The sequence below is a fragment of the Physella acuta genome, unplaced genomic scaffold, assembly GCF_028476545.2.
Source record: "Physella acuta isolate Inbredline_101_S28 unplaced genomic scaffold, ASM2847654v3 ptg000232l, whole genome shotgun sequence".
In the NCBI taxonomy this organism is placed as follows: domain Eukaryota; kingdom Metazoa; phylum Mollusca; class Gastropoda; family Physidae; genus Physella; species Physella acuta.
Window position 1 is genome coordinate 177,796 of NW_026731751.1, and position 20,535 is coordinate 198,330.

The following is a 20,535-nucleotide window of genomic DNA, read 5'->3' on the forward strand; positions in this document are numbered from 1 at the left end:
CCCAACATTCCCCCCACTCGAAAGCAATATGGCCGACGTATACAGTAACACAGGTGTAAAAGAAAGTGTTATCGACATCAATTTAACAGACATCACAACAAGCAGTGATGTTTAACTAATAATGTCTCAAGTTATTCCTGGTGGAAGACCAAGAGCTTCTTCTGATGGCGATATATTGGATGAAGGTTTTTGTGGAGCCTTGTTTGTAAATCTAAGCGAGCGCCACAGTGAAGAAACACGGAACAATTCGGGAAAAACGTATGTAAACATCAACAATAACAACGGCAGTCGTAGCTGTTTAGATACTAGTAACGACACGTTTGACAGTGATGGCGAGATAAGCTCTCAAAGCCAAAGTAGTTCTGTGACATCCAGACGTTTAAATATTTTCAAGTCTATGAGAAAAGTTGTGTCCCGTGCTTTCGTAAAAGAATCACCGAGTAAACTGAGTCAAGTTGGAGACTTGAAAAGAGTAGACAAATTGCGTGCCAGTGAAATATCCAAAATCTGGACACCAGATCTTAGACATTTAACTGAAGATATTAATGGAAAATCTCAAGAAGCTGAAGACCAACAAGATTTAGGAACAATGTCTTCTGCTCGTCCATTGATCACAGATCCAAGTTTAGCAATGCTAGCGCCACAATGGAAAAAGACACCAGGTACCATTGGAATATTAAATCATGGCAATAGTTGTTTCATGAATGCTGTTCTACAGTGCTTAAGCAATACAGATTCATTTACTGAATATTTTATTAAAGATCTTTACAAACATGAAATAAAAACAAAATTCAGCAAAAATGGGAAAAAAGGAGTTTTTCGCACAAACCATGGAGAAGTAACAGAACAATTGGGACATTTATTAAAATGTTTGTGGTCTGGAAAATACAATAGTGATATATCAAAAGAATTCAAAACTGTTGTTGGTAAATTAAATCAGCAGTATAAAGGTGAACACCAGCATGATGCTCAAGAGTTTCTTCTGTGGCTGCTTGATCGTATTCATGAAGATGTAAGCGTATATCAAAAGAAAAAGTTTAAATCTCAAAAAGTAAGTTTTCTTTTTTAAACTATAGGCCTAGGCCCAATTAATTTCAAATCATGGTCTGTCTAGATTGTTAAAGTATGTTGTACAACCGAAGCTTATGCATTTTGCCTGTAGTTATTAATGAATTTTTTTCAAATCATATAATTCAATATTCAGTCTAATGCCGGTTTTATATTATGGCTCAAACCTGCATCTTTAAGGAGTTAAGTAACTAGTAGATGGAATTAAAAGAGGACAAGAAATTATTGCAGCTCATTAGGGTCCCATTCCAAGTCAAAACACAAAGAACACAACATACTTTACAGTTTTAGATCACTAACAATTATAAAATTTGTTGCTGGAATGTTAAAAATTAATGCATCTCCTAATAAACAAATAAAGTTTTTAAAAAAGAGAATGTGCAATTGCAGTGAAGCACTGCACATTTAAGTTAAATCCTACATGTGCATATTTAGACCTCAGTGTCTGGTAATTCACAACAGTGGTTTGTGTAACTAAATAAAAAGACCATTAGCAACAATTGCAAGACACATGGGACAAGCTAGAAAGAAAATCAATAAAGCTAAAGATGAAAGCATTATTTTTTAAAAAACAGAAGGGAAAATCTATTATTTTTGGTATTGAAAAATATTGTTAAGGAACAGAAATAGCATAGTTTCAGTCAATGGTTTTACTGCAATGTGGTGGTTGGAATTAGGGTGTTTCAATGAGTATTTTAATGTTAGTACCTGGACACTAACATTTCTCTACAGAAAGGTATGGGGTGGTGATGTGAAGTCCCCCTGAGCCTAGGTTTGAGAATGGTCATGGTTGACTGATTTTAAAAAGGTCTGTGCTGTCTAGGCTAGGATGTTTGTGGTTTCCTCAAAGCTACAGCTAGCCCAACACCAGATGTAACTTAAATCCTGGAATTCTTCACTGGATCATAAGAAATGTTATTGCAACATCTAATGTTAGGTACTTTAAGCCCCATAGATGACTTTAAAAAAAAAAAAAAAAAAAAAAGCCCTTCAGATTTTATCATTCTTATTCATTTGACAAGTTTGGTTAGTCTCATCACTAGCAGACCATGCCACCACTTAAGGGTAACCTAGTTTACTAATACATTGAAAAAGTAATCTTATTCTCTTCCCTCCTCCCCCCCCCCCCTCCCCGTTTTTTTTTTTTTTTTTGCTATGCATTTTCACCATTTAAAATAAATACCACAAGGGTATGGTTTCACTCTAACCCCTCCCTTTCCCCTCCTCCCCTACCATGTAGGCCTACACTAGCGTTTGTTCGGATAGTTATGTCTTTTGAAATAGGCTGGAGGGTAGGGGATGTAATGGTCAACTGACCTTGTATAATATAGTCAGGCAGGTGTGTAGCATACCTGTTGAACTCACCTGGACTAATGTGTTCGCCAGCGGGCAGTGTCACGCTGTTACACACGGACAGTGTCACGCTGTTACACACGTTAGCATGGGCGTCACAGTGGCTGACAAGCTGAAATTGTTTTAGATGTTTATTGTTGTTTTTTTTTTTTCAACCACAATTTTACGCAATTTGTATTTAAAAACGGCAACCTTTTGTTTTAATTTAACGGAGATAATCGTGCTTGTGTGGTCTTATTTGTTTTCATAATGTTAATTTTGCACGGGGAAAATTGTGTTTGTATCCTGTCAGACTATCAACTATATCCTGTTATCTTGTTTTGTTCGTGTATTTAGTAAAATTTACTCTTCTCACATTCCCTCTCCCCCCCCCCCCCCACCCCACCCCACCCCACCCCACACATTTACTTCGCTCTAAATAAATTCCTCTCCCACCCCAAAAGCCTAAGCGTTTAGGAAATGTGTGCTATGCGGCGGGGAGGAGGACTTGCGACAATACCCGGGGGGAGATGGGCATGAATGTCGCTACTTGTTGGAGTGACCTACTTACCTGTGTTTGACCCATTAGCTGTATTGGTAGTAAGGGCCCTTCACATACGCGTCAGTCCAGCGATGCGATCAATGCAACCGAGTGTCACCAGGTGAATTTAAACAACACACTATTGTTGTTTGATGACAAACAGAAATGTGCTGGCAGGCCTCGTGTTTAATCCGCCCGAGACTTAAACTAATTTTGTTGTCTGTTTCCGTAGTAATTTCAATGTTGTTCCCGCCATTTCTGTCGTTTGACCAATTTATTATTTAATGTTTGTTTCCCCCATCGGTCATTTCACTATGTGGACTTTTCAAACCCCTTAATTAAGTTTCAAAAGGTCAGCAGGATTTCATCGGCGAAATACAAAAATACGTTAGTTAGGCCTATACAACTGCAAAATACGAATGTTGGGGAATGTTTAATCTTGTTAAGAAGATTATTATTTGTGGTTTATACCCTACTGTTTAAAAAAATTCCTAATAGAACTTGAAAAAAAAAGTAGGGGTCTCAAGAAACGTAGTGGTGAGTGGGATGTTCGGTTGATGGGCATGGTGGTGGGCTGGTTGATCTGTTGGTGGACTTGTCCGACAGTCGGACAGTAAGTGACTGGAATGGTAGATGAATGGTACGATTCTATAGTTTGCCAGCGCAAACGTGTTAAGATTATAATTTTTAAAATAAAAATAAGACATATTTTAAAAATCCATTGAGTTGCCAGTAGCAGCAACTTTCTAAAACCGTGTAGACGTTAAAATTAATGGCCGATCGCGGGCGTTAAACTCTTTTTTTTTTTTAAATTGAAAAGCAAGCTTTTTTTAAAAAGTACTATAACATGTATCAGTTAAACTATACGTGGCTTAATTGTATACAAAAACTACAAGTGCTCTTTTTTTTATTCAGCCGCCATCGCCCCCGAGTAATTTAAATCCACCACTGCTTTAAGATCGCTATCTGTGTTGAATTATTTTACATGTCGAAGTAAAAGCATTCAAAACCGCCACTAGCTGGTCTGTATATTCTTGTATCTGAAGTCCCTAAATCATTTGATTAACACAATCCGTGCTCGCTAATGTCTGTTTGTATACGTAGTCACTCTCTAACTGGTACTCTCTAACGTGGTCACGTCACTCTCTAACGTGGTCACGTCACTCTCTAACGTGGTCACGTCACTCTCTAACGTGGTCACGTCACTCTCTAACGTGGTCACGTCACTCTCTAACGTGGTCACGTCACTCTCTAACGTGGTCACGTCACTCTCTAACGTGGTCACGTCACTCTCTAACGTGGTCACGTCACTCTCTAACGTGGTCACGTCACTCTCTAACGTGGTCACGTCACTCTCTAACGTGGTCACGTCACTCTCTAACGTGGTCACGTCACTCTCTAACGTGGTCACGTCACTCTTTAACGTGGTCACGTCACTCTCTAACGGGGTCACTCTCTAACGTGATCTCTCTCTAACGTGATCACTCCCTAACGTGGTACTCTCTAACGTGGTACTCTCTATCGTGGTCACGTCACTCTCTAACGTGGTCACGTCACTCTTTAACGTGGTCACGTCACTCTCTAACGGGGTCACTCTCTAACGTGATCTCTCTCTAACGTGATCACTCCCTAACGTGGTACTCTCTAACGTGGTACTCTCTATCGTGGTCACGTCACTCTCTAACGTGGTCACGTCACTCTCTAACGTGGTACTCTCTAACGTGGTCACTCTCTAATTATGTTAACGTGGTCACTCTCTAATTCCGTTAACGTGATCTCTCTCTAACGTGATCACTATCTAACGTGATCACTCTCTAACGTGGTACTCTCTAACGGGGTCACTCTCTAACGTGGTCACTCTCTAATTATGTTAACGTGGTCACTCTCTAATTCCGTTAACGTGATCTCTCTCTAACGTGATCACTATCTAACGTGATCACTCTCTAACGGGGTCACTCTCTAACGTGGTCACTCTCTAATTATGTTAACGTGGTCACTCTCTAATTCCGTTAACGTGATCTCTCTCTAACGTGATCACTATCTAACGTGATCACTCTCTAACGTGGTACTCTCTAACGGGGTCACTCTCTAACGTGGTCACTCTCTAATTCGAACGTCTGTAAACGTGGTCACTCTTTAAAGTGGTCATTCCGTTTAATTATGTAGCCATTCAACATATGCTTAATTTAAAATCCAACAATCGCAAATCTCATGTTTAAAAGGTATAACATTTTAAGAGTCCAAGAAAGACATTGATTTCCTCGCTATATTAAAATAGATCAGGCCTGCAGTTGTTTTACGGCCATATTTTTAGCCGCCTGTCATATTGCTCGTACTGTATCGTAAGACAGGAAGTCGTGATGTTCGCATGAACTGTTTGCTCTAAATACGTTGGGGGGGGGGGGGGGGGGGGGAGCAATGCTCCCATGTGAAAGAGCAATTAACTTCTCTCCCTGAAGACATTTATATTTCTTGTATTAACTTTTAGCTTATTTGCCACTACCAAGCTAGCCCGCGATTTGAAAAGTATTTTTTTGTGCCAGCTCCAAAGCTTTATCACTATGCACAGTCGATTCACGTAGACGCTTGACAAAGACGATACAATAGTAAGATTGTCAAGCTGTTTTAGAAGAGGGCGATTACCCTATTGAATTGATAGCTTGTAAACATGGGGTGGAGGGGGAGAGGGAGATTCATGAGTTCTCTTCCCCTGCTTAATACTGTGTAGAGAACTTTTTATCCATTGATTAACTTCGTTTTTTTTTTTTTTTTTTTGTATGCTAGGTATGTTCTACTTGATAAATTAATTTAATGCTCAGCAGTTTTCAGCTACCTAATGTTACAATGTTTACTACATTTTGGTAATTAAAAAACTTAAGTACTATTTCAAACCTTATGATTCAGGTGGAGTCCACCTGTTTCAGTGACCTCTGCATATGAAGGGATAGTGTGGTCAACACTATGCCCAGCCCTTTTTTTTTAAATAAAAAACAACTTACATTTAATACATTTTATTTTATTCCTTCTAGGTGAATGTTTTATTTTATCCTTTTTTTTTTTACTGTTGTGTCCATGTTTTGTACAAAATGAACCTATTCTCATCAGTTTTTGCTAGACTTTTAAAATTTAAAAACATACATGGACATTTTTTAAATATTTTTTTTAACTGAAATTTTCTAAAGACAATGACTTTATTTTCTTTCTCTTATAGACAGTTCTGACAAAGACAGAGGATGAGTTAGCCCACGAGGCAGCCTCCGTGAATGGAGACAGCTTTATCCTCAAGCTGTTCCAGGCTGTCCACAGCTCTACCCTCATCTGTACCACCTGCGGGGAGAAGAGCAGCACGTTTGACCCCTACCTGTGTGTGTCCCTACCTCTGCCGCAGAAGTGTCCGCGGTGCATGTACGTCAAAGTAGTGCCTCTAGAGCCTCACCACAGCCAAGTCATTAAATACGCTGTGGTTCTAAATCAATCAGACAGCGTACGTGATCTGAGGGAACGTATATCTCGAGAAGTCAAAATCTCCACTTCACAGGTATTAATTGTGTTGGTTTTTCCAAGCACTTTTGTTTTTACTAAGATCATTTCATTTAAGTACCTTATTAGACCTAGCGATCCATTAGGCAGACGAAGTAGAGTTCTTCTTTTTCTTGACCTCGGCTTGTCATATGAAGGGATGGTGTGGTCAGCACTATGCCCAGCTGCCTTTACTTTCCCTAACATAAGTCAGGTACCCATCAGAGCTGGGTGTACTCCTACAGTCATAAGATCACATCATTGTCATGTTATAAAATTTTTAAATGCTATATTATTATCTTTTCCCCCCATTTTAGATAATTTTGGTTCAGATGAAAGAGGATGGTTTTGGGGCCACATACAGCGACGAACAACTGTTGTCTGATATTTTTGAGAATGAGATTATTTATGCCGTCGAAACACATTCTAATGATAGCAGTATGAATAGTTCTTTACTGGAATATGAGACTCAAATGGCAGAAATCCTGGTGACTCATGTTGAGGTACAGACTGGATCCCTGAACAGGTATTGTGATTCTCTCAGTATTGAAATACCTAAAATAAATATAATAATACTGTTTTTTACTTTTTTTTTCTTTCTTTTTAAATACTAAATCTGGAATTTCACTCTTTCAGGAAAATAAGTGGGTGTTATTTATTGATTTACTTTAAATGGTGTTAATTCTGTTTTTAGTTATGGATTTGGTGCCCCTGCTTTGTTGAGAGTGAGAAGAGATATAACATGGAAGGAACTACAGAATGAGATTTTAACCTCAATGGGAGATGCTGTCTATAAAGAAATATTTACTCAGGTAAATATAACCCTAACTGCCACATGAAGAAAACTAGGTTAATATAGTCGGGTAGCCATTTTTAAAACAAAATTGCTAAAAATCTTATAGTCATTTTGTTTTTTTACTTTATATTACGTTTTTATTTTAGAAAAGACTTAAGTGGAATTTTTTTATTTTTTTATTCAAGTTACTATTTTTATCTTCAAGTGTGTTGATTGACAACAGACTGAGATTATGGGGTACTTTGACCAGTTGGGATCTATATCACATGTGACTTAAACTTGTCTTCGCCTGTGATTTATCTGGCATGTTATGTTTTCCCCTACAGAAGCTGCATCCCCTGTTCTCACTGCGGATCTATGACGGAAGCTCTGAGAGGCTCTACCTACAGAGGGATGTAGAAATGCCACTGTACACTCAGTCTTTTGAGAGGCAAGTTTATATACACACAGCTATATACACAACTACTCTCTTCAACTGAACATGTGAAGTGATTTTATGCGCCTCTAAAACATTATTACACTACTGTGCTTCAATACACCCGTAACTGCGGGCATAGGATGCAGGAGTTTGTCTGGGGGGGGGGGTGTCTTGTGAAGAATTCCTCATTTATACAAAAATACATATGTGTATTCCATAATAATTTTAAGATTATAAACTAGTGGGTTTATGACATTTAATATTTAAAGTTATGAAAGTGATATGAACGTATTGTCAGCAACAGATGATGTAACTGTCATTTGGAGGGGTCAATGACGGATGTTGTAATACCCCCCCCCCTAAGCCACTTTATCTGACCATAGTAAACAGGCTGCTCTTAACAACAAAATAAATTTAAATGTGCATGTAATAATGAAAGATGCTTTCTTTATTCAGAGCATACAGCACATTAGATGAAGACTTTGGACCAGCCCATGTCAAGATTATAGTAGAGTGGGATTCAGCAACTAAAAAAACGTATGTCCAAATTTTAAAATAACCTGTATTTTATTTCTAATTAGCTAAAGCTTTTATGATACTTCAGTGATAAAAAAATTATGAAAGATACTGAAAAAATTATGAAAAATGTTTTAATAGGGCCTACTTCTGACCTTTAATGAGTATTGATTTTACTTTTTAGGCTACTGTTGGCTGAATAATTAAATTACAGTTAAAAGTTTACACTCATAATAATCTCATTTTAAAATACTTTATAGACCTAAACTGTGATTTTAGTAACTGTGAGTTACACTCAGTAACAGCCCCATAAATGAAAAGGATTTTATCTTGAGAAATAATAGAATAATAGGTAGGCTATCTGATACAAGTACTCACATATGCTGTGTTTTGTTTACAGTATAATAAAAGATGACAAGGAGCATACTGAGATTCACCAGTCTGTTAAAGATGTTCAAAACAGCTCACAGGGACAGGGCAAAGTTTCACTTGAGGAATGTTTCAAGCTGTATACTCAGGAGGAAAAGGTATTGTACTCATACACTAAGCAAGTCATGTTTAGGAAAATTTTACATTGTGAAACATTGCAATTTGATAAATATACTAGGCTATACAAAGTGAACAAATTATTTGATTTTACATGTCTTACACTAATTTATTCATTACTTATAAGTTGCTTTACATTGGTTGTTGTTAGAATTGTCACAGCATTAAAACAATAGCTAAGGTATTTCTTAGTTTTTCATCACAGTTTTTTTCAAAGTTCATTAAACTATACTCAAATTGTGTTGACTGCATTTGGAAAAGTGTTTAAAGTTGAAAACACTTAATTTAAGCTATTTGATGGTTAAAATTTTTTACTGCATGCCTAGTGCTGTATGATAAGATTAACAGTAGTTATGGTTCTGTATGGGGACGGAGTGGTCTAGTGGTAGAGAGCTGGACTGCTAACTCGTAATCGTAAGTCTCGAGTTCAAATCCGGGTTCAAGTCAGTAGACCGTCCCTGAGTCCACCCAACTCTGATGGTACCTAACTCACGTTAGGGAAAGTAAAGGCGGCTGGGCATAGTGCTGACTACACTATCTCTTCATATGCCAAAGTCACAGAAACAAGTGAACTCTACTTCACTTGCCCCATAGACCGTCAGGTTTGAAAGGGAAACTTTACTTTTTTTTTTTTATGGTTCTGTATACCTTTTAACTACCACTAAAAGGGCTCAAGATAAATTAATTTCAAACTTTAACATACTATGCATTGTAACAGAAATTTGAACATAGATGTTAGTCAATGTAAAGTTACAATGGGTCAATGTAAAGTTACAAATGGTAACAAGCAACATAAAGCTACTAAACATTTAACAGTCAGTTTGATGGTGACAGCTGACATATTTACTGCATATTGTAACAGAATGTCAGTTTAATTGTGACTGAACAGAATGTATCTGCTGCATATTGTATCAGAATGTCAGTTTAATTGTAACTGAATGTAATGTATCTACTGCATATTGTAACAGAATGTTAGTTTGATGGTGACTGAACGTAACATATCTACTGTATATTATAAAAGAATGTCAATATCAGATGTTAAAACAGCCTGTATTCCCCAGCTCACTGGTGAAGACGCCTGGTTTTGTCCTCACTGCAAGCAGCAACAACAAGGTACAATCAAAACATTGAGGCTGTGGTCACTACCTGACATTCTTGTCTTACACCTCAAAAGGTTTAAACAGGTAATTGCTGGAAACTAAGCTGCAATGGTGTCAAATGTATATGGTTTGCTATTTAGTACTTTTTTTTTTCCTTTTCCAGGCTGGTATCAGTTAAATGGTTTTTTTATTTCGATCTAGTACTTGATTATTTTTAGGTTCCAGGCTGGTCTAAATGAATTTTTATTTAGTTCTTTTTGTTTTTTTCTTTTTCAGGCTGGTCTTAGTTAAATGGCTTTCTATCTAGTACTTGATTGATTTTACTTTCCAGACTGGTCTAAATTTTTATGGCTATCTAGTTAACACTGTATTGATTTCACTTTCCAGACTGGCCTGCGGCGCAGCAAGTTAAACACACTGGTAGAGTTTCCTATAGACAACTTGGACATGTCTCCACATTTATCTCATCGCATGATTCAGACTAGTCCCCTCAAACAGGACGACTACACCTACGATCTCCTGGGTGTCAGTAACCACTACGGCAACATGATGGGTGGTCACTACACCGCATTCTGCAGGAGTCCTGTGGACGGACAGTGGCGGGAGTTTAATGATGCCAAAGTGACAGTGCTGGACGGTCCTATAGCCACCAGGGAAGCTTACCTCTTGTTCTACCAAAGGCGAAGTCTGACCAAGGACATTAACAAACGACTTCACACGCGAGACCACTGGGTCTTTTCTCTTGATCTCTCACCCATTGAGCCACCTGCAGAGACTGATGTTGGGTATAAAGTGGATGTGGCACAACCACCCAAGCGATCTCGTTCTAGATCCGCCTCCCCATCCTCTCATAAACAAAACAACAAAGACAGCAGTGTAACCACACGTCGAATCCCATCTCGACCTCTGACCCCTCAACTTCCCCGTCGCTCCACAGAGGGGTATGCGTTGCTGGATGATTCCAGACCGACCAGCCCTGATTCGCCAAAAAGAACAAGCCAGGGTAGGCAGTCTCGTCAAGTCCAACGCCAGGTATCTGAGCCCCACATCAGGAGGGATTTGTCTGCAGGGGCCAGCCTATCCAGACAAGACGTGGACAGGAGCTTGTATGGCAGGCGCAGCAATGACTACCAACCTAAACAAACCCCCCTGATAGACCGGGCAGAGAGGAGTCTGGCACTGTTTGGTAAGTCCAAGCCTCTTGCTGTCAACAATTCCAGAGTCGAAGCCTCACAGATAGACGACTGGGTTCTGGACCCTGATAGGTCAAGCTACCCCGAGACCCGCCCCAGCAAGGTCAAGTTTGAGGACAAAGAGAACTACAACACTCTTCCTAATTATAAGTCGCAGTTTTACCCCACCAGTGAAGACGCCAGAAAAAGACTTGCGCAGTTGAAGAAACCTACCAACACACTGGAACGACAAATCCCTTCTTCAATAGACACCATTGAAGAAGAGTCTGTATTAGTCAGGCATGGCTCCAGGAAATTTGAAAGCTCCAAACATAGCATTCCAGATTACGGCTACTCTTCTGACTCATTTTTACCAAGCAATGGCCATTCCTTATCTTCAGATTTCAATGATTACTCGGACATAAACAACTCATATCGGGAATATTCCCCCAAGAATTATATATCCAACCACGTTGTAGCGCCCAGCAGCTACACAAGACCAGAACTCAGTAGCAACCCTTTTTTCCGTGAATTGGCTCGTGTCCATTTTGATGACCTGGACCCAGATGATAGGTACACTACAAGACGTCCCATTGACAGAGGTAATGTTTAGTGCTGTATATTGTATCTGTTTAGATCTACTTTTATATTTTTTTAGCTTTACTGTACTGTCTGTAGTGTAAGTTAAAAAATGTGGGCAACGAAACGACCTTTGCTTTATTGTTTCCATAAGCTAAAACTGCTGACCAGGGTAATTTTTCTGTTTGCGCTTAACATTATGCAACATTATTTTTAGCAACACGGTTCCCGGTGATGAATTTCAACTCATTCTCATTTTGTATAAAGGGGAGTTGGTGGCCTGTTAAAATTTCAATTGATTTTTTTTTTACCGTTTCCACGGTGCCATTTTTATTTTTGACATAACTTTTAAAATTTAAAACCGAAATATTTATTTTTCTTCTCTAGACAAGCCATTTTCTTACACCAATGGCTTGCTGAATGACTACAACAAAGCTGCCACGCTGAGCCGGGTGCCCTACAGGTCACATGACAGCATGCCACGCTCCAACACAGATCACAGCATTCAGTATCTGCAGTTCACCCAGCCACCTTCACCCACCCCTCCACAGAACCCGCATGAGGAAAAGTCCTATGGCTCATCAGCTTTCTCTCCGCCAGCCCCCTCCTTTGGCAACTATCCATCCAACGGTTTAAGGGCCAGCAGATCTTCACGCACCCTCCCAAGTCAGTCTGACAGCTACAACTTTCATCCACCCAGGAGAAGTCTGAGCACACTCAAGCCCCTGAAACCCAAGGAAAGTTCAAAGCCCAACAGCTTTGGTAACATTCCAACACCTTGTTTGAGAGAATCCTCAGTCTGAGCTGATTTAACACAACCGCAGGACCCACTGGGTCCCCACAATCATACAAACTTGGTCCCCACAATCATACAAATATCAGATCCACTGGGTCCCCACAATCATACAAACATCAGATCCACTTGGTCTCATACAAACATCAACTTACTTAGTCAACTCAGTCATACAAACATCAACTCACTTAGTCATACAAACATCCAATCCACTATATGAACTGTATTACAAAAAGAAGAGATTTCCCACACACAAAATATTACCTCTATTGTCACCACAAGTGGTTGTCTGATATACTTGGCCAGCCAACCAGTGGGACAACAACAAAACATCTTCAAATATCAGACTACTGATGACTTTTAAACAATAATAAAGCATTTATGTGATATAGAGAGACACATGCTAACAAAAATTATAAGACAAATTCAGGTTGTTGCTTTTCTTTGTATTGTTTTTTAAATTTCCTTGTTATACATTTTTTTTTAAAAATGGTGTTAAAATTGTAAAAATCAATTTCAGTCATTGTGTTATTAGTAGTTTTATGCCAAGGTACCTAATTTTATTGTAAATATTGTAATATTTATTTTCCAGCAACTTTTTGGGAAATGTGTGTCTCTCTGACCCTGCTGAGATTATGTTTGCATTTCTGTATAGTAGGGCACGGCGGTGTGGTTTTGGGGTACCCGCTCATGAATTGATTAGCTGTGTGTGTTCATTCATCTGTCTAGGTGTGTTTGTTATATCCATCTGTACATAGGATTGTATTCATCATTGTAAATAAGAGCTGAGTCCTTGTAGCCCTCATTTGGTGTCAGTGTATAATTATATCATAATAACTGGTATGTGTGTATCATTTGTGGTTTTATATATATATAAACATATATATATATATATATATATATATATATATACATGTATTTATATATGTGTATATATTTATGTGTATGTATGTGTGCTAGTTTATATTTCGTGCACCTACATAATAGATATACAAACATACAGGTGTACAAAGAAAGGTAAATGTAGATCTCTCTATGTTGTTGTATGGGCTTCCAATAGTTACTTCTGACAGTAAAAAACAATGAACTGCAGGTTAAAGTGATCCAATTTTTTTTCACTCTCCAGTATTGGCTAGTTTTTTTTTTAAATTGTTGAGCCATTGACGCCAGTAAAAAAATAAAGGGCAGTTTGTATTATCCCAAAGACAGAAAGATATTCATTAAACTAAGATATTTTTTTTTTGTATTTGCTAAACCCCTTGCTCATCTTGCCTGTGCTGAATTTTTTCTTTTCATATTGTACAGTTTTAGGGTGTTGCTCGTGTGTTGTTCCCTTATGAATATAATAATTTCACAATTGTTATACATGTTTGATTCAAACTATTATTTTTCACTGACTACTCATTTAAAAATTGTGTTACGATCTAAAGCACTTCAGTGACGTCCCAATGTGTGAGCCGGTCACAGGTACTGGTTGTAAATCCATGTTCCCACCCCCTCAACCAGGCCAGGCAAACCCATATATTCTATCTATAGAACCGTCCGTGAAAGATAACTGGGGTAAGGGTGACTTCAACTGACTGGTCAGGTAATGGATGAAAGCAAGGGCTAACTTGAAAGAGGCAGCAGTGCGCTATGTTTGTTTTATTTACGTGTGCGAGGTCATTTCATGCTGGATTATTTTTTTTTTTTACGTATTTTTATATAACAATTTATTCTATTAGCTTGCTAAACAGAGGACAAAAATTTTAATGTCCAGATGACATGGTTAAAATGTCTGGTTTTTTTTTTTTTTTGTATAGCTGAGCTTATTAAAGAAAATTTCGTCTTGTTCAAGTACCATTTGTGTAGGCATTTGTTTTATAAATGTCTAGAGTAAGCTTAAACATTCCATGTGCACAATATTTATTTCAAACACATCGCTAGGTGGGATCATGATCATTGGCTGTGTAGTTTGGTGGATCATATCAGGTCATGGGTAGCATATGCCTAGCCGAAGGGGTCATCAGGTTATTGGTGGCTTATGCCTAGCTGAAGGGGTCATCAGGTCATTGGTGGCATATAGTGTAATTGATCATATTAGGTCATTGATGGATCATATTTTCAGGTCATTAGTTGTATCTGCCTAGCTTAATGGATCATATTAGGTCCTGATGTCATATATGGCATATGCCGAGCTTAATAATGTATGATATTAGGTCATTATTGATATTAGGTCCCTAGCTTGATAAATGTCATATCCCTGGTTTTGTTGGCTGTATCAAGTCATTGTCATATCCTATGGCTGTTGGATCATATCAGGTATTTAATGTCCATATCCTTAGGAAAGCAGATAATTTCAGGTCTAATGCCGTATCCTTAGGATAGCAGATAATTTCAGGTCTTAAATGCTATCCTAAGACTGTTGGATCATGTCAGGGTTAGGTCATATCCTTAGGGTGGATGATATTAGGTCTTTAATGTCATATCCTTAGAACAGTGAATAATATCAGTTCTTTGATGTCATATCCTTTAATGGTGGATCCTTATATCCAGTCCATGACATATCCCATGCGTGGTGGATCATCTACAATCTTTAATTTTATATCCCTTGCACGATGGATATGTCATATCCACAGTTTGGTACCAATGTCATATCCACAGTTTGGTGGGGCCAATAGTTAATTCTTTCTTCATTTCACCTATTTACTACATTTACTGTGTATGTGTATTTATATATAAATATATACATATAACCTTTGACACTTGATTTTTTTTACAATTTAATTGAAGATATTGGAACAAATTATGCTTTTAGAATTGTTACTTATTTTTGTGTAAATTTTTGCATAATTAATCACTATACTTAATTTTTGTCTTTCTTTTCTTTTTTGGTCTGATTTTTACTTTTATGTTCAACACTATCTCATTTACATTGACAGTGTTTTTTTATAAGCCATTCTAAGTGTTCTATACCAATTGTTCTATGCCATTTGTTCTAGATTCAATGTGTAAAACATGACAGGGGCCACTAACACTTGAGAACATTGTTTACCTACAAGTTCAAACATTGTTTAACTAGAACTAGTAGAAGTTCAAACATTGTTTAACTACAAGTTCAAACATTGTTTAACTACAAGTTCAAACATTGTTTAACTACAAGTTCAAACATTGTTTAACTACAAGTTCAAACATTGTTTAACTACAAGTTCAAACATTGTTTAACTACAAGTTCATATTTTCATGTTCATGGTAGGGGAAGAATTGTTTTAGTTATCCAGTGATAGGATGCTATGTCACAATGCTCAGGTAGACAGAATCAAGTGGTATTTTATAGAAGTGTAAGGGACTTGGGTGGTATTTGATAGAAGTGTAAGGGACTTGGGTGGTATTTGATAGAAGCATAAGGGACATGGGTGGTATTTGATAGCTATATTGACAGTCACTGTAGTGACATGGTATTTGTCAGTTCAGTAATAGGTAGTATTTGACAGCAATATTATCATTTTCTGTAGTGACATGTAGTATTTGACAGCAATATTGTCAAGTTCTGTAATGACATATATTATTTTTGACAGCAATAGTGACAAGTTCCATAACTGCATAAAAAAAAAAAATTGTCCACCCTTGATGTGTACAAGCACCAAGTGACCTAATTCTCCATGAGCAAATCTTATCAGGTGTGCTTTGAAAAGTGGACTGCCTGGCAAGATGTCATTTTTATATGTGCTGGTTGTGTTACTGAGTTGTGGTGTTACTTTTTAAAAATTGTGGTTGTGTTTTAGAGTTGTATTACTTTTTAATATCTGCCAAATGTAATAGCTTCTTTGTGAACTGAGTATGCAGCATGTGTAATTGAATGAATGTGTAATGCGTGTAATGGAGTGAACCTCTGTACTCAGCTTGAATGTGCTCTTGAGTTAGTGGCAGTACTTCAATCCATTCCTCATTTGCCCGGTTATTTATTGTGCTATTCATGTGAGTCTATATCAGGGTAAACTAGAGAACAAAATTTTATCCTAGCTATACCATTACTGCATGTGGAGAAATGAACTATTTGATTGGACATATTTTTTTTTAATTGTTACTCATCCCATTATTCTAATTATCTTATTCCAAGAATAAACATTTGAATAGCTGAGTGTCATGGTGTCATCAGTTGCTGGCGTGCATGACAGTAGCCCGAGTGTCTCCATTTCATCCCCGAGTGCAAGTTGAGTATATCCGCCTCCTCCTCGGATGACGTGTAGCACGAGAGGTGATCAGAGTTGTCCTTCCCTCGTTGATCCTGGGATAAGATCTCCGCCAGACCCAGCCTGTCGTCGCTCATGAAAAGCGGAAACAGCAAGCCGTCGCTGGTCACGTGACCGTCGTTCGCGGGCTCCTCTGTGGCGTTGTCCTGGGGCTTGGTGTTGGACTCGGCGGGAAGGGAGAGGTCGGACAGCGATTGCTTGAAGAGATCGCCTGATGGAGCGTAGGTGTCTTCTTCACCGTCCAGCGACGGCGACTGCGCAGACCTGTTTGCGCAGCACACGCATTTCCGCTTCTGTCTCTTGCCTTTCCCCAGGGTGAAGTTGTTGATGAGGCTGAACCGGTTCAGGTAGGTCTCGTGGATGGGCGAGCAGACGGTCATGCCGAGTAGCGCCTCGCTCCTGAGGGCTATCGTCTGGCTGATGGCGGCACTGGCAAGTTTGCGTGAAGCTATCTCCAGCTGTTGTACCACTGGAAGCAAATTTGGTTTGACAAGATCAGTCGGAAAATTGGCCAATTATTTTATCTTTTTTTATCAGACAAAAACGCCTACAATAGTTAGATTTAAGATTATACTAGATTGAACCAAGTCATCGTCATTTGAAGTTATAGCTGATTGTCAGTAGTACCTGCTACAGTGATAGCTACTTAATGGCATATTTCAGTGGTTCCTGGTACAGTGGTAGCTCTTAATGGCATATTTCAGTGGTACCTGGTACAGTGGTAGCTCTTAATGGCATATTTCAGTGGTACCTGCTACAGTGATAGCTACTTTTAGGGCATATTTCAGTGGTTCCTGGTACAGTGGTAGCTCTTAATGGCATATTTCAGTGGTACCTGCTACAGTGATAGCTACTTAATGGCATATTTCAGTGGTTCCTGGTACAGTGGTAGCTCTTAATGGCATATTTCAGTGGTACCTGGTACAGTGGTAGCTCTTAATGGCATATTTCAGTGTCAGTGGTACCTGCTACAGTGATAGCTACTTAATGGCATATTTCAGTGGTTCCTGGTACAGTGGTAGCTCTTAATGGCATATTTCAGTGGTACCTGCTACAGTGATAGCTACTTAATGGCATATTTCAGTGGTACCTGCTACAGTGATAGCTACTTTTAGGGCATATTTCAGTGGTACCTGCTACAGTGATAGCTACTTAATGGCATATTTCAGTGTCAGTGGTAGGCCTACCTGCTACAGTGATAGCTACTTAATGGCATATTTCAGTGTCAGTGGTACCTGCTACAGTGATAGCTACTTAATGGCATATTTCAGTGTCAGTGGTACCTGCTACAGTGATGGCTACAATGGCATATTTCAGCTCCTATAATCCACTCCTTCACATACAGGCAACAAGCGTTACCATTGGGTCTATATGAAGCCGATGTGTGCACACATTCGACAAATTTAGTGTACAAATTACTGCGGAAGGGGGTAATGACCTGCTCTTTTTTTTCGAGAAGGGGGTAATTGGCCGTCTGGGTAATGGCAAAGAGTAATACCCGCTCCCTTTAGTCGGGGTACTGGGAGTTGGAAATTGTATTTATGATGATTTCAGCAAAGCCCACGCTTGTCGCTTGCATGAAACCCCGCCCTTATCTCGTCATACCATCACCTCCGGTCACCCCTACTTCACTTAAAACCCATCTTTGTAGTTTCAGCTTCAAGATCGTGTGGCCAGCTGTTTCTTGCTCGCCATTTTTTCATGTGCTTTTCTTGTGGGTTCCACCTCATTGCCTGCCTCGGGATGGTTGGTGGTCTGCGCAGTGTGTGCCATATCCAACCAGAGTTTCTTCCAGTCTACCGCCCCCTTCCCCTCCCCCCCGAACAAAATTAAATTTATATAGAAAATATATACTTTTAACAGTGCCCCCCCCCCCCCGAAGAAAGTCTACCCCCCCCCCCCCCCCCGGAGAAAAAAGTCTAGAAGAAACACTGTATCCAACCCCATTTCTTTTCCTGATTTCTTCATTAGCGGAGAGTTGACCTGTCGTTTACTGAGTCAGAAAAAATAAAATCTTACCTTTCAACACCTGTTTCTTGCACACAACTTCGTCAGCTCGGAAAAGAGGAGCGTCCCCCGGGTTTTCTCCCCCGTCCGCGTGTCGTATGTCCAGAAGTGTCTGCAGCGTCGTCCTGGTGCCCAGCAGCGAGTTCTTCATCGTGTCCACCGAGTAGGCCAGCGTCTTGAGCTTGTCTGCCAGCAGATGGTCGCCTTGACAACACATCCGGTACGAGCCGGCGGATGAACAATGGTTGCTTGTGGCCGTCTCGCTCAAACTTTCTCTGTTTTTCAAGTCGAAGTTGAGTGCGAGTTTTTCAAACTCGAGCTCGTCTAAGGTGTCTTGTAAGGTGAAGGCTGCCGCGATCATGCCGTCTAGCGGGGTTAAGCTCGCCTCGATGTGCTCCAAACACTTCCGGTTCGAGTCGCAGGAATCCGCCGTCTTTTCATTCAAAAGCTGTTTCGTCTGTTCGATTAGCGTGGCCAATTTCGTGAGCTGAGCTTTTTTTGTCTGTCGGAGTTGTCGGGTGTGTGTCTTGGATAGTAGGACGCTGGCGTGGTGGCGTAGCTGGGATTTCCTCGTCTGCAGGAGTCGTAGCTTGCTTTTTATTTCGTCAGTAAGGGCCATTTCTTCGGATTCTATCTGGCTGAACGTTGATTTTAAACTGCTCAAGTTGCGCAAAGCACCGGAGAGCAGTTCGTTGTCGTTCGGTTTCGTTTTGAGCCTGTGTGGATCCGAGTTTTTCTCGAGCTGGTAACGTTTTGAAAGTTGCCTTGTCTTGTCCTTTTCTTTTGGAGCTCCAGTCGTTGGTTTGGATGTCTTAAGAGGATCTGTCGTAGGGAAAGGAAAATTGACCGCGCATACCGGCGCCGTCTTCAAGCTACTCACCATCTGTTTACGCTCCATCAGCATCTGCTGCATGCCGTTGCGCACACATTTGTACGCCTGGATGAAGTCGGTGAGGGTGGATCTCACCTGCTGGTTGTCGACGGTTGTTAGGTAAGTCTCCAGCTCGCGAAACTGGATTGATGACTCCTGCTCCTTACGGCTTCTGGGCTCCTTGTCTCCTGACCCCTGCTCCCTATGGCTCCAGGGCTCCTTGTATCCTGACCCCTGCTCTTTACGGCTCCTGGGCTCCTTGTCTCCTGACCCCTGCTCTCTCTGACTTTTGGGCTCTTTGTATCCTGACCCCTGCTCTCTACGGCTCCTGGGCTCCCTGTCTCCTGACCCCTGCTCTCTACGGCTCCTGGGCTCCCTGTCTCCCGACCCCTGCTCTCTCTGACTTTTGGGCTCTTTGTCTCCTGACCCCTGCTCCCTATGGCTTCTGGGCTCTTTGTATCCTGACCCCTGCTCCTTACCGCTCCTGGGCTCCTTGTATCCCGACCCCTGCTCCCTATGGCTTCTGGGCTCTTTGTCTCCTGACCCCTGCTCTCTACGGCTCCTGGGCTCCCTGTCTCCTGACCCCTGCTCCCTATGGCTTCTGGGCTCTTTGTCTCCTGATCCCTGCTCTCTACAGCTCCTGGACACCTTGTCTCCTGACCCCTGCTCCCTACGGCTCCTGGGCTCCCTGTCTCCTGACCCCTGCTCTCTACGGCTCCCGAACACCTTGTCTCTGGTGAAATATTGCGCTTTGTTCAACATCATCTCGTTGCCTGTTGATGGGTAGACGTGTGCTGTTAATTTACCCGCACCAATTCTAGTTTTCTTCCCTTGCGATTGAAAGTGGCAAGTTTCCATCTTGATAGATCTACTTAGGCAGATTTTGGGGTTAAAATTGACCTACCGATTAAATGAAATATTTTCGTATGTTGCTGAATGTTTGATAAGGGTAAGATTTCAATAGGGGACACACCCAGCGGTAGTTACGCAACAGTAGCATGTTTTATAATCAAGACTGTGTGTCAGATTGTTGTTGAAACATCCC

General features: G+C 40.1%; 2 protein-coding genes across 2 annotated transcripts; one reads left to right on the forward strand and one right to left on the reverse strand.

The window, feature by feature from the left end:
- Positions 1 to 4: 4 nt before the first annotated feature.
- On the forward strand, positions 5 to 16,501 carry LOC131938078 (ubiquitin carboxyl-terminal hydrolase 31). The gene is made up of 10 exons (XM_059295969.1): positions 5 to 1,051; positions 6,153 to 6,479; positions 6,778 to 6,986; positions 7,155 to 7,272; positions 7,583 to 7,686; positions 8,131 to 8,211; positions 8,591 to 8,717; positions 9,798 to 9,920; positions 10,224 to 11,610; positions 11,975 to 16,501. The coding sequence occupies exons 1-10, from the start codon at positions 122 to 124 to the stop codon at positions 12,388 to 12,390; spliced, it is 3,822 nt and encodes a 1,273-aa protein (XP_059151952.1). The 5' UTR covers positions 5 to 121; the 3' UTR covers positions 12,391 to 16,501.
- A 2-nt stretch (positions 16,502 to 16,503) lies between these two features.
- On the reverse strand, positions 16,504 to 20,348 carry LOC131938075 (uncharacterized). The gene is made up of 2 exons (XM_059295967.1): positions 18,632 to 20,348; positions 16,504 to 17,081 (listed from the first exon to the last, which is right to left on the reverse strand). The coding sequence occupies exons 1-2, from the start codon at positions 20,346 to 20,348 to the stop codon at positions 16,504 to 16,506; spliced, it is 2,295 nt and encodes a 764-aa protein (XP_059151950.1).
- Between the last annotated feature and the right edge of the window lie 187 nt (positions 20,349 to 20,535).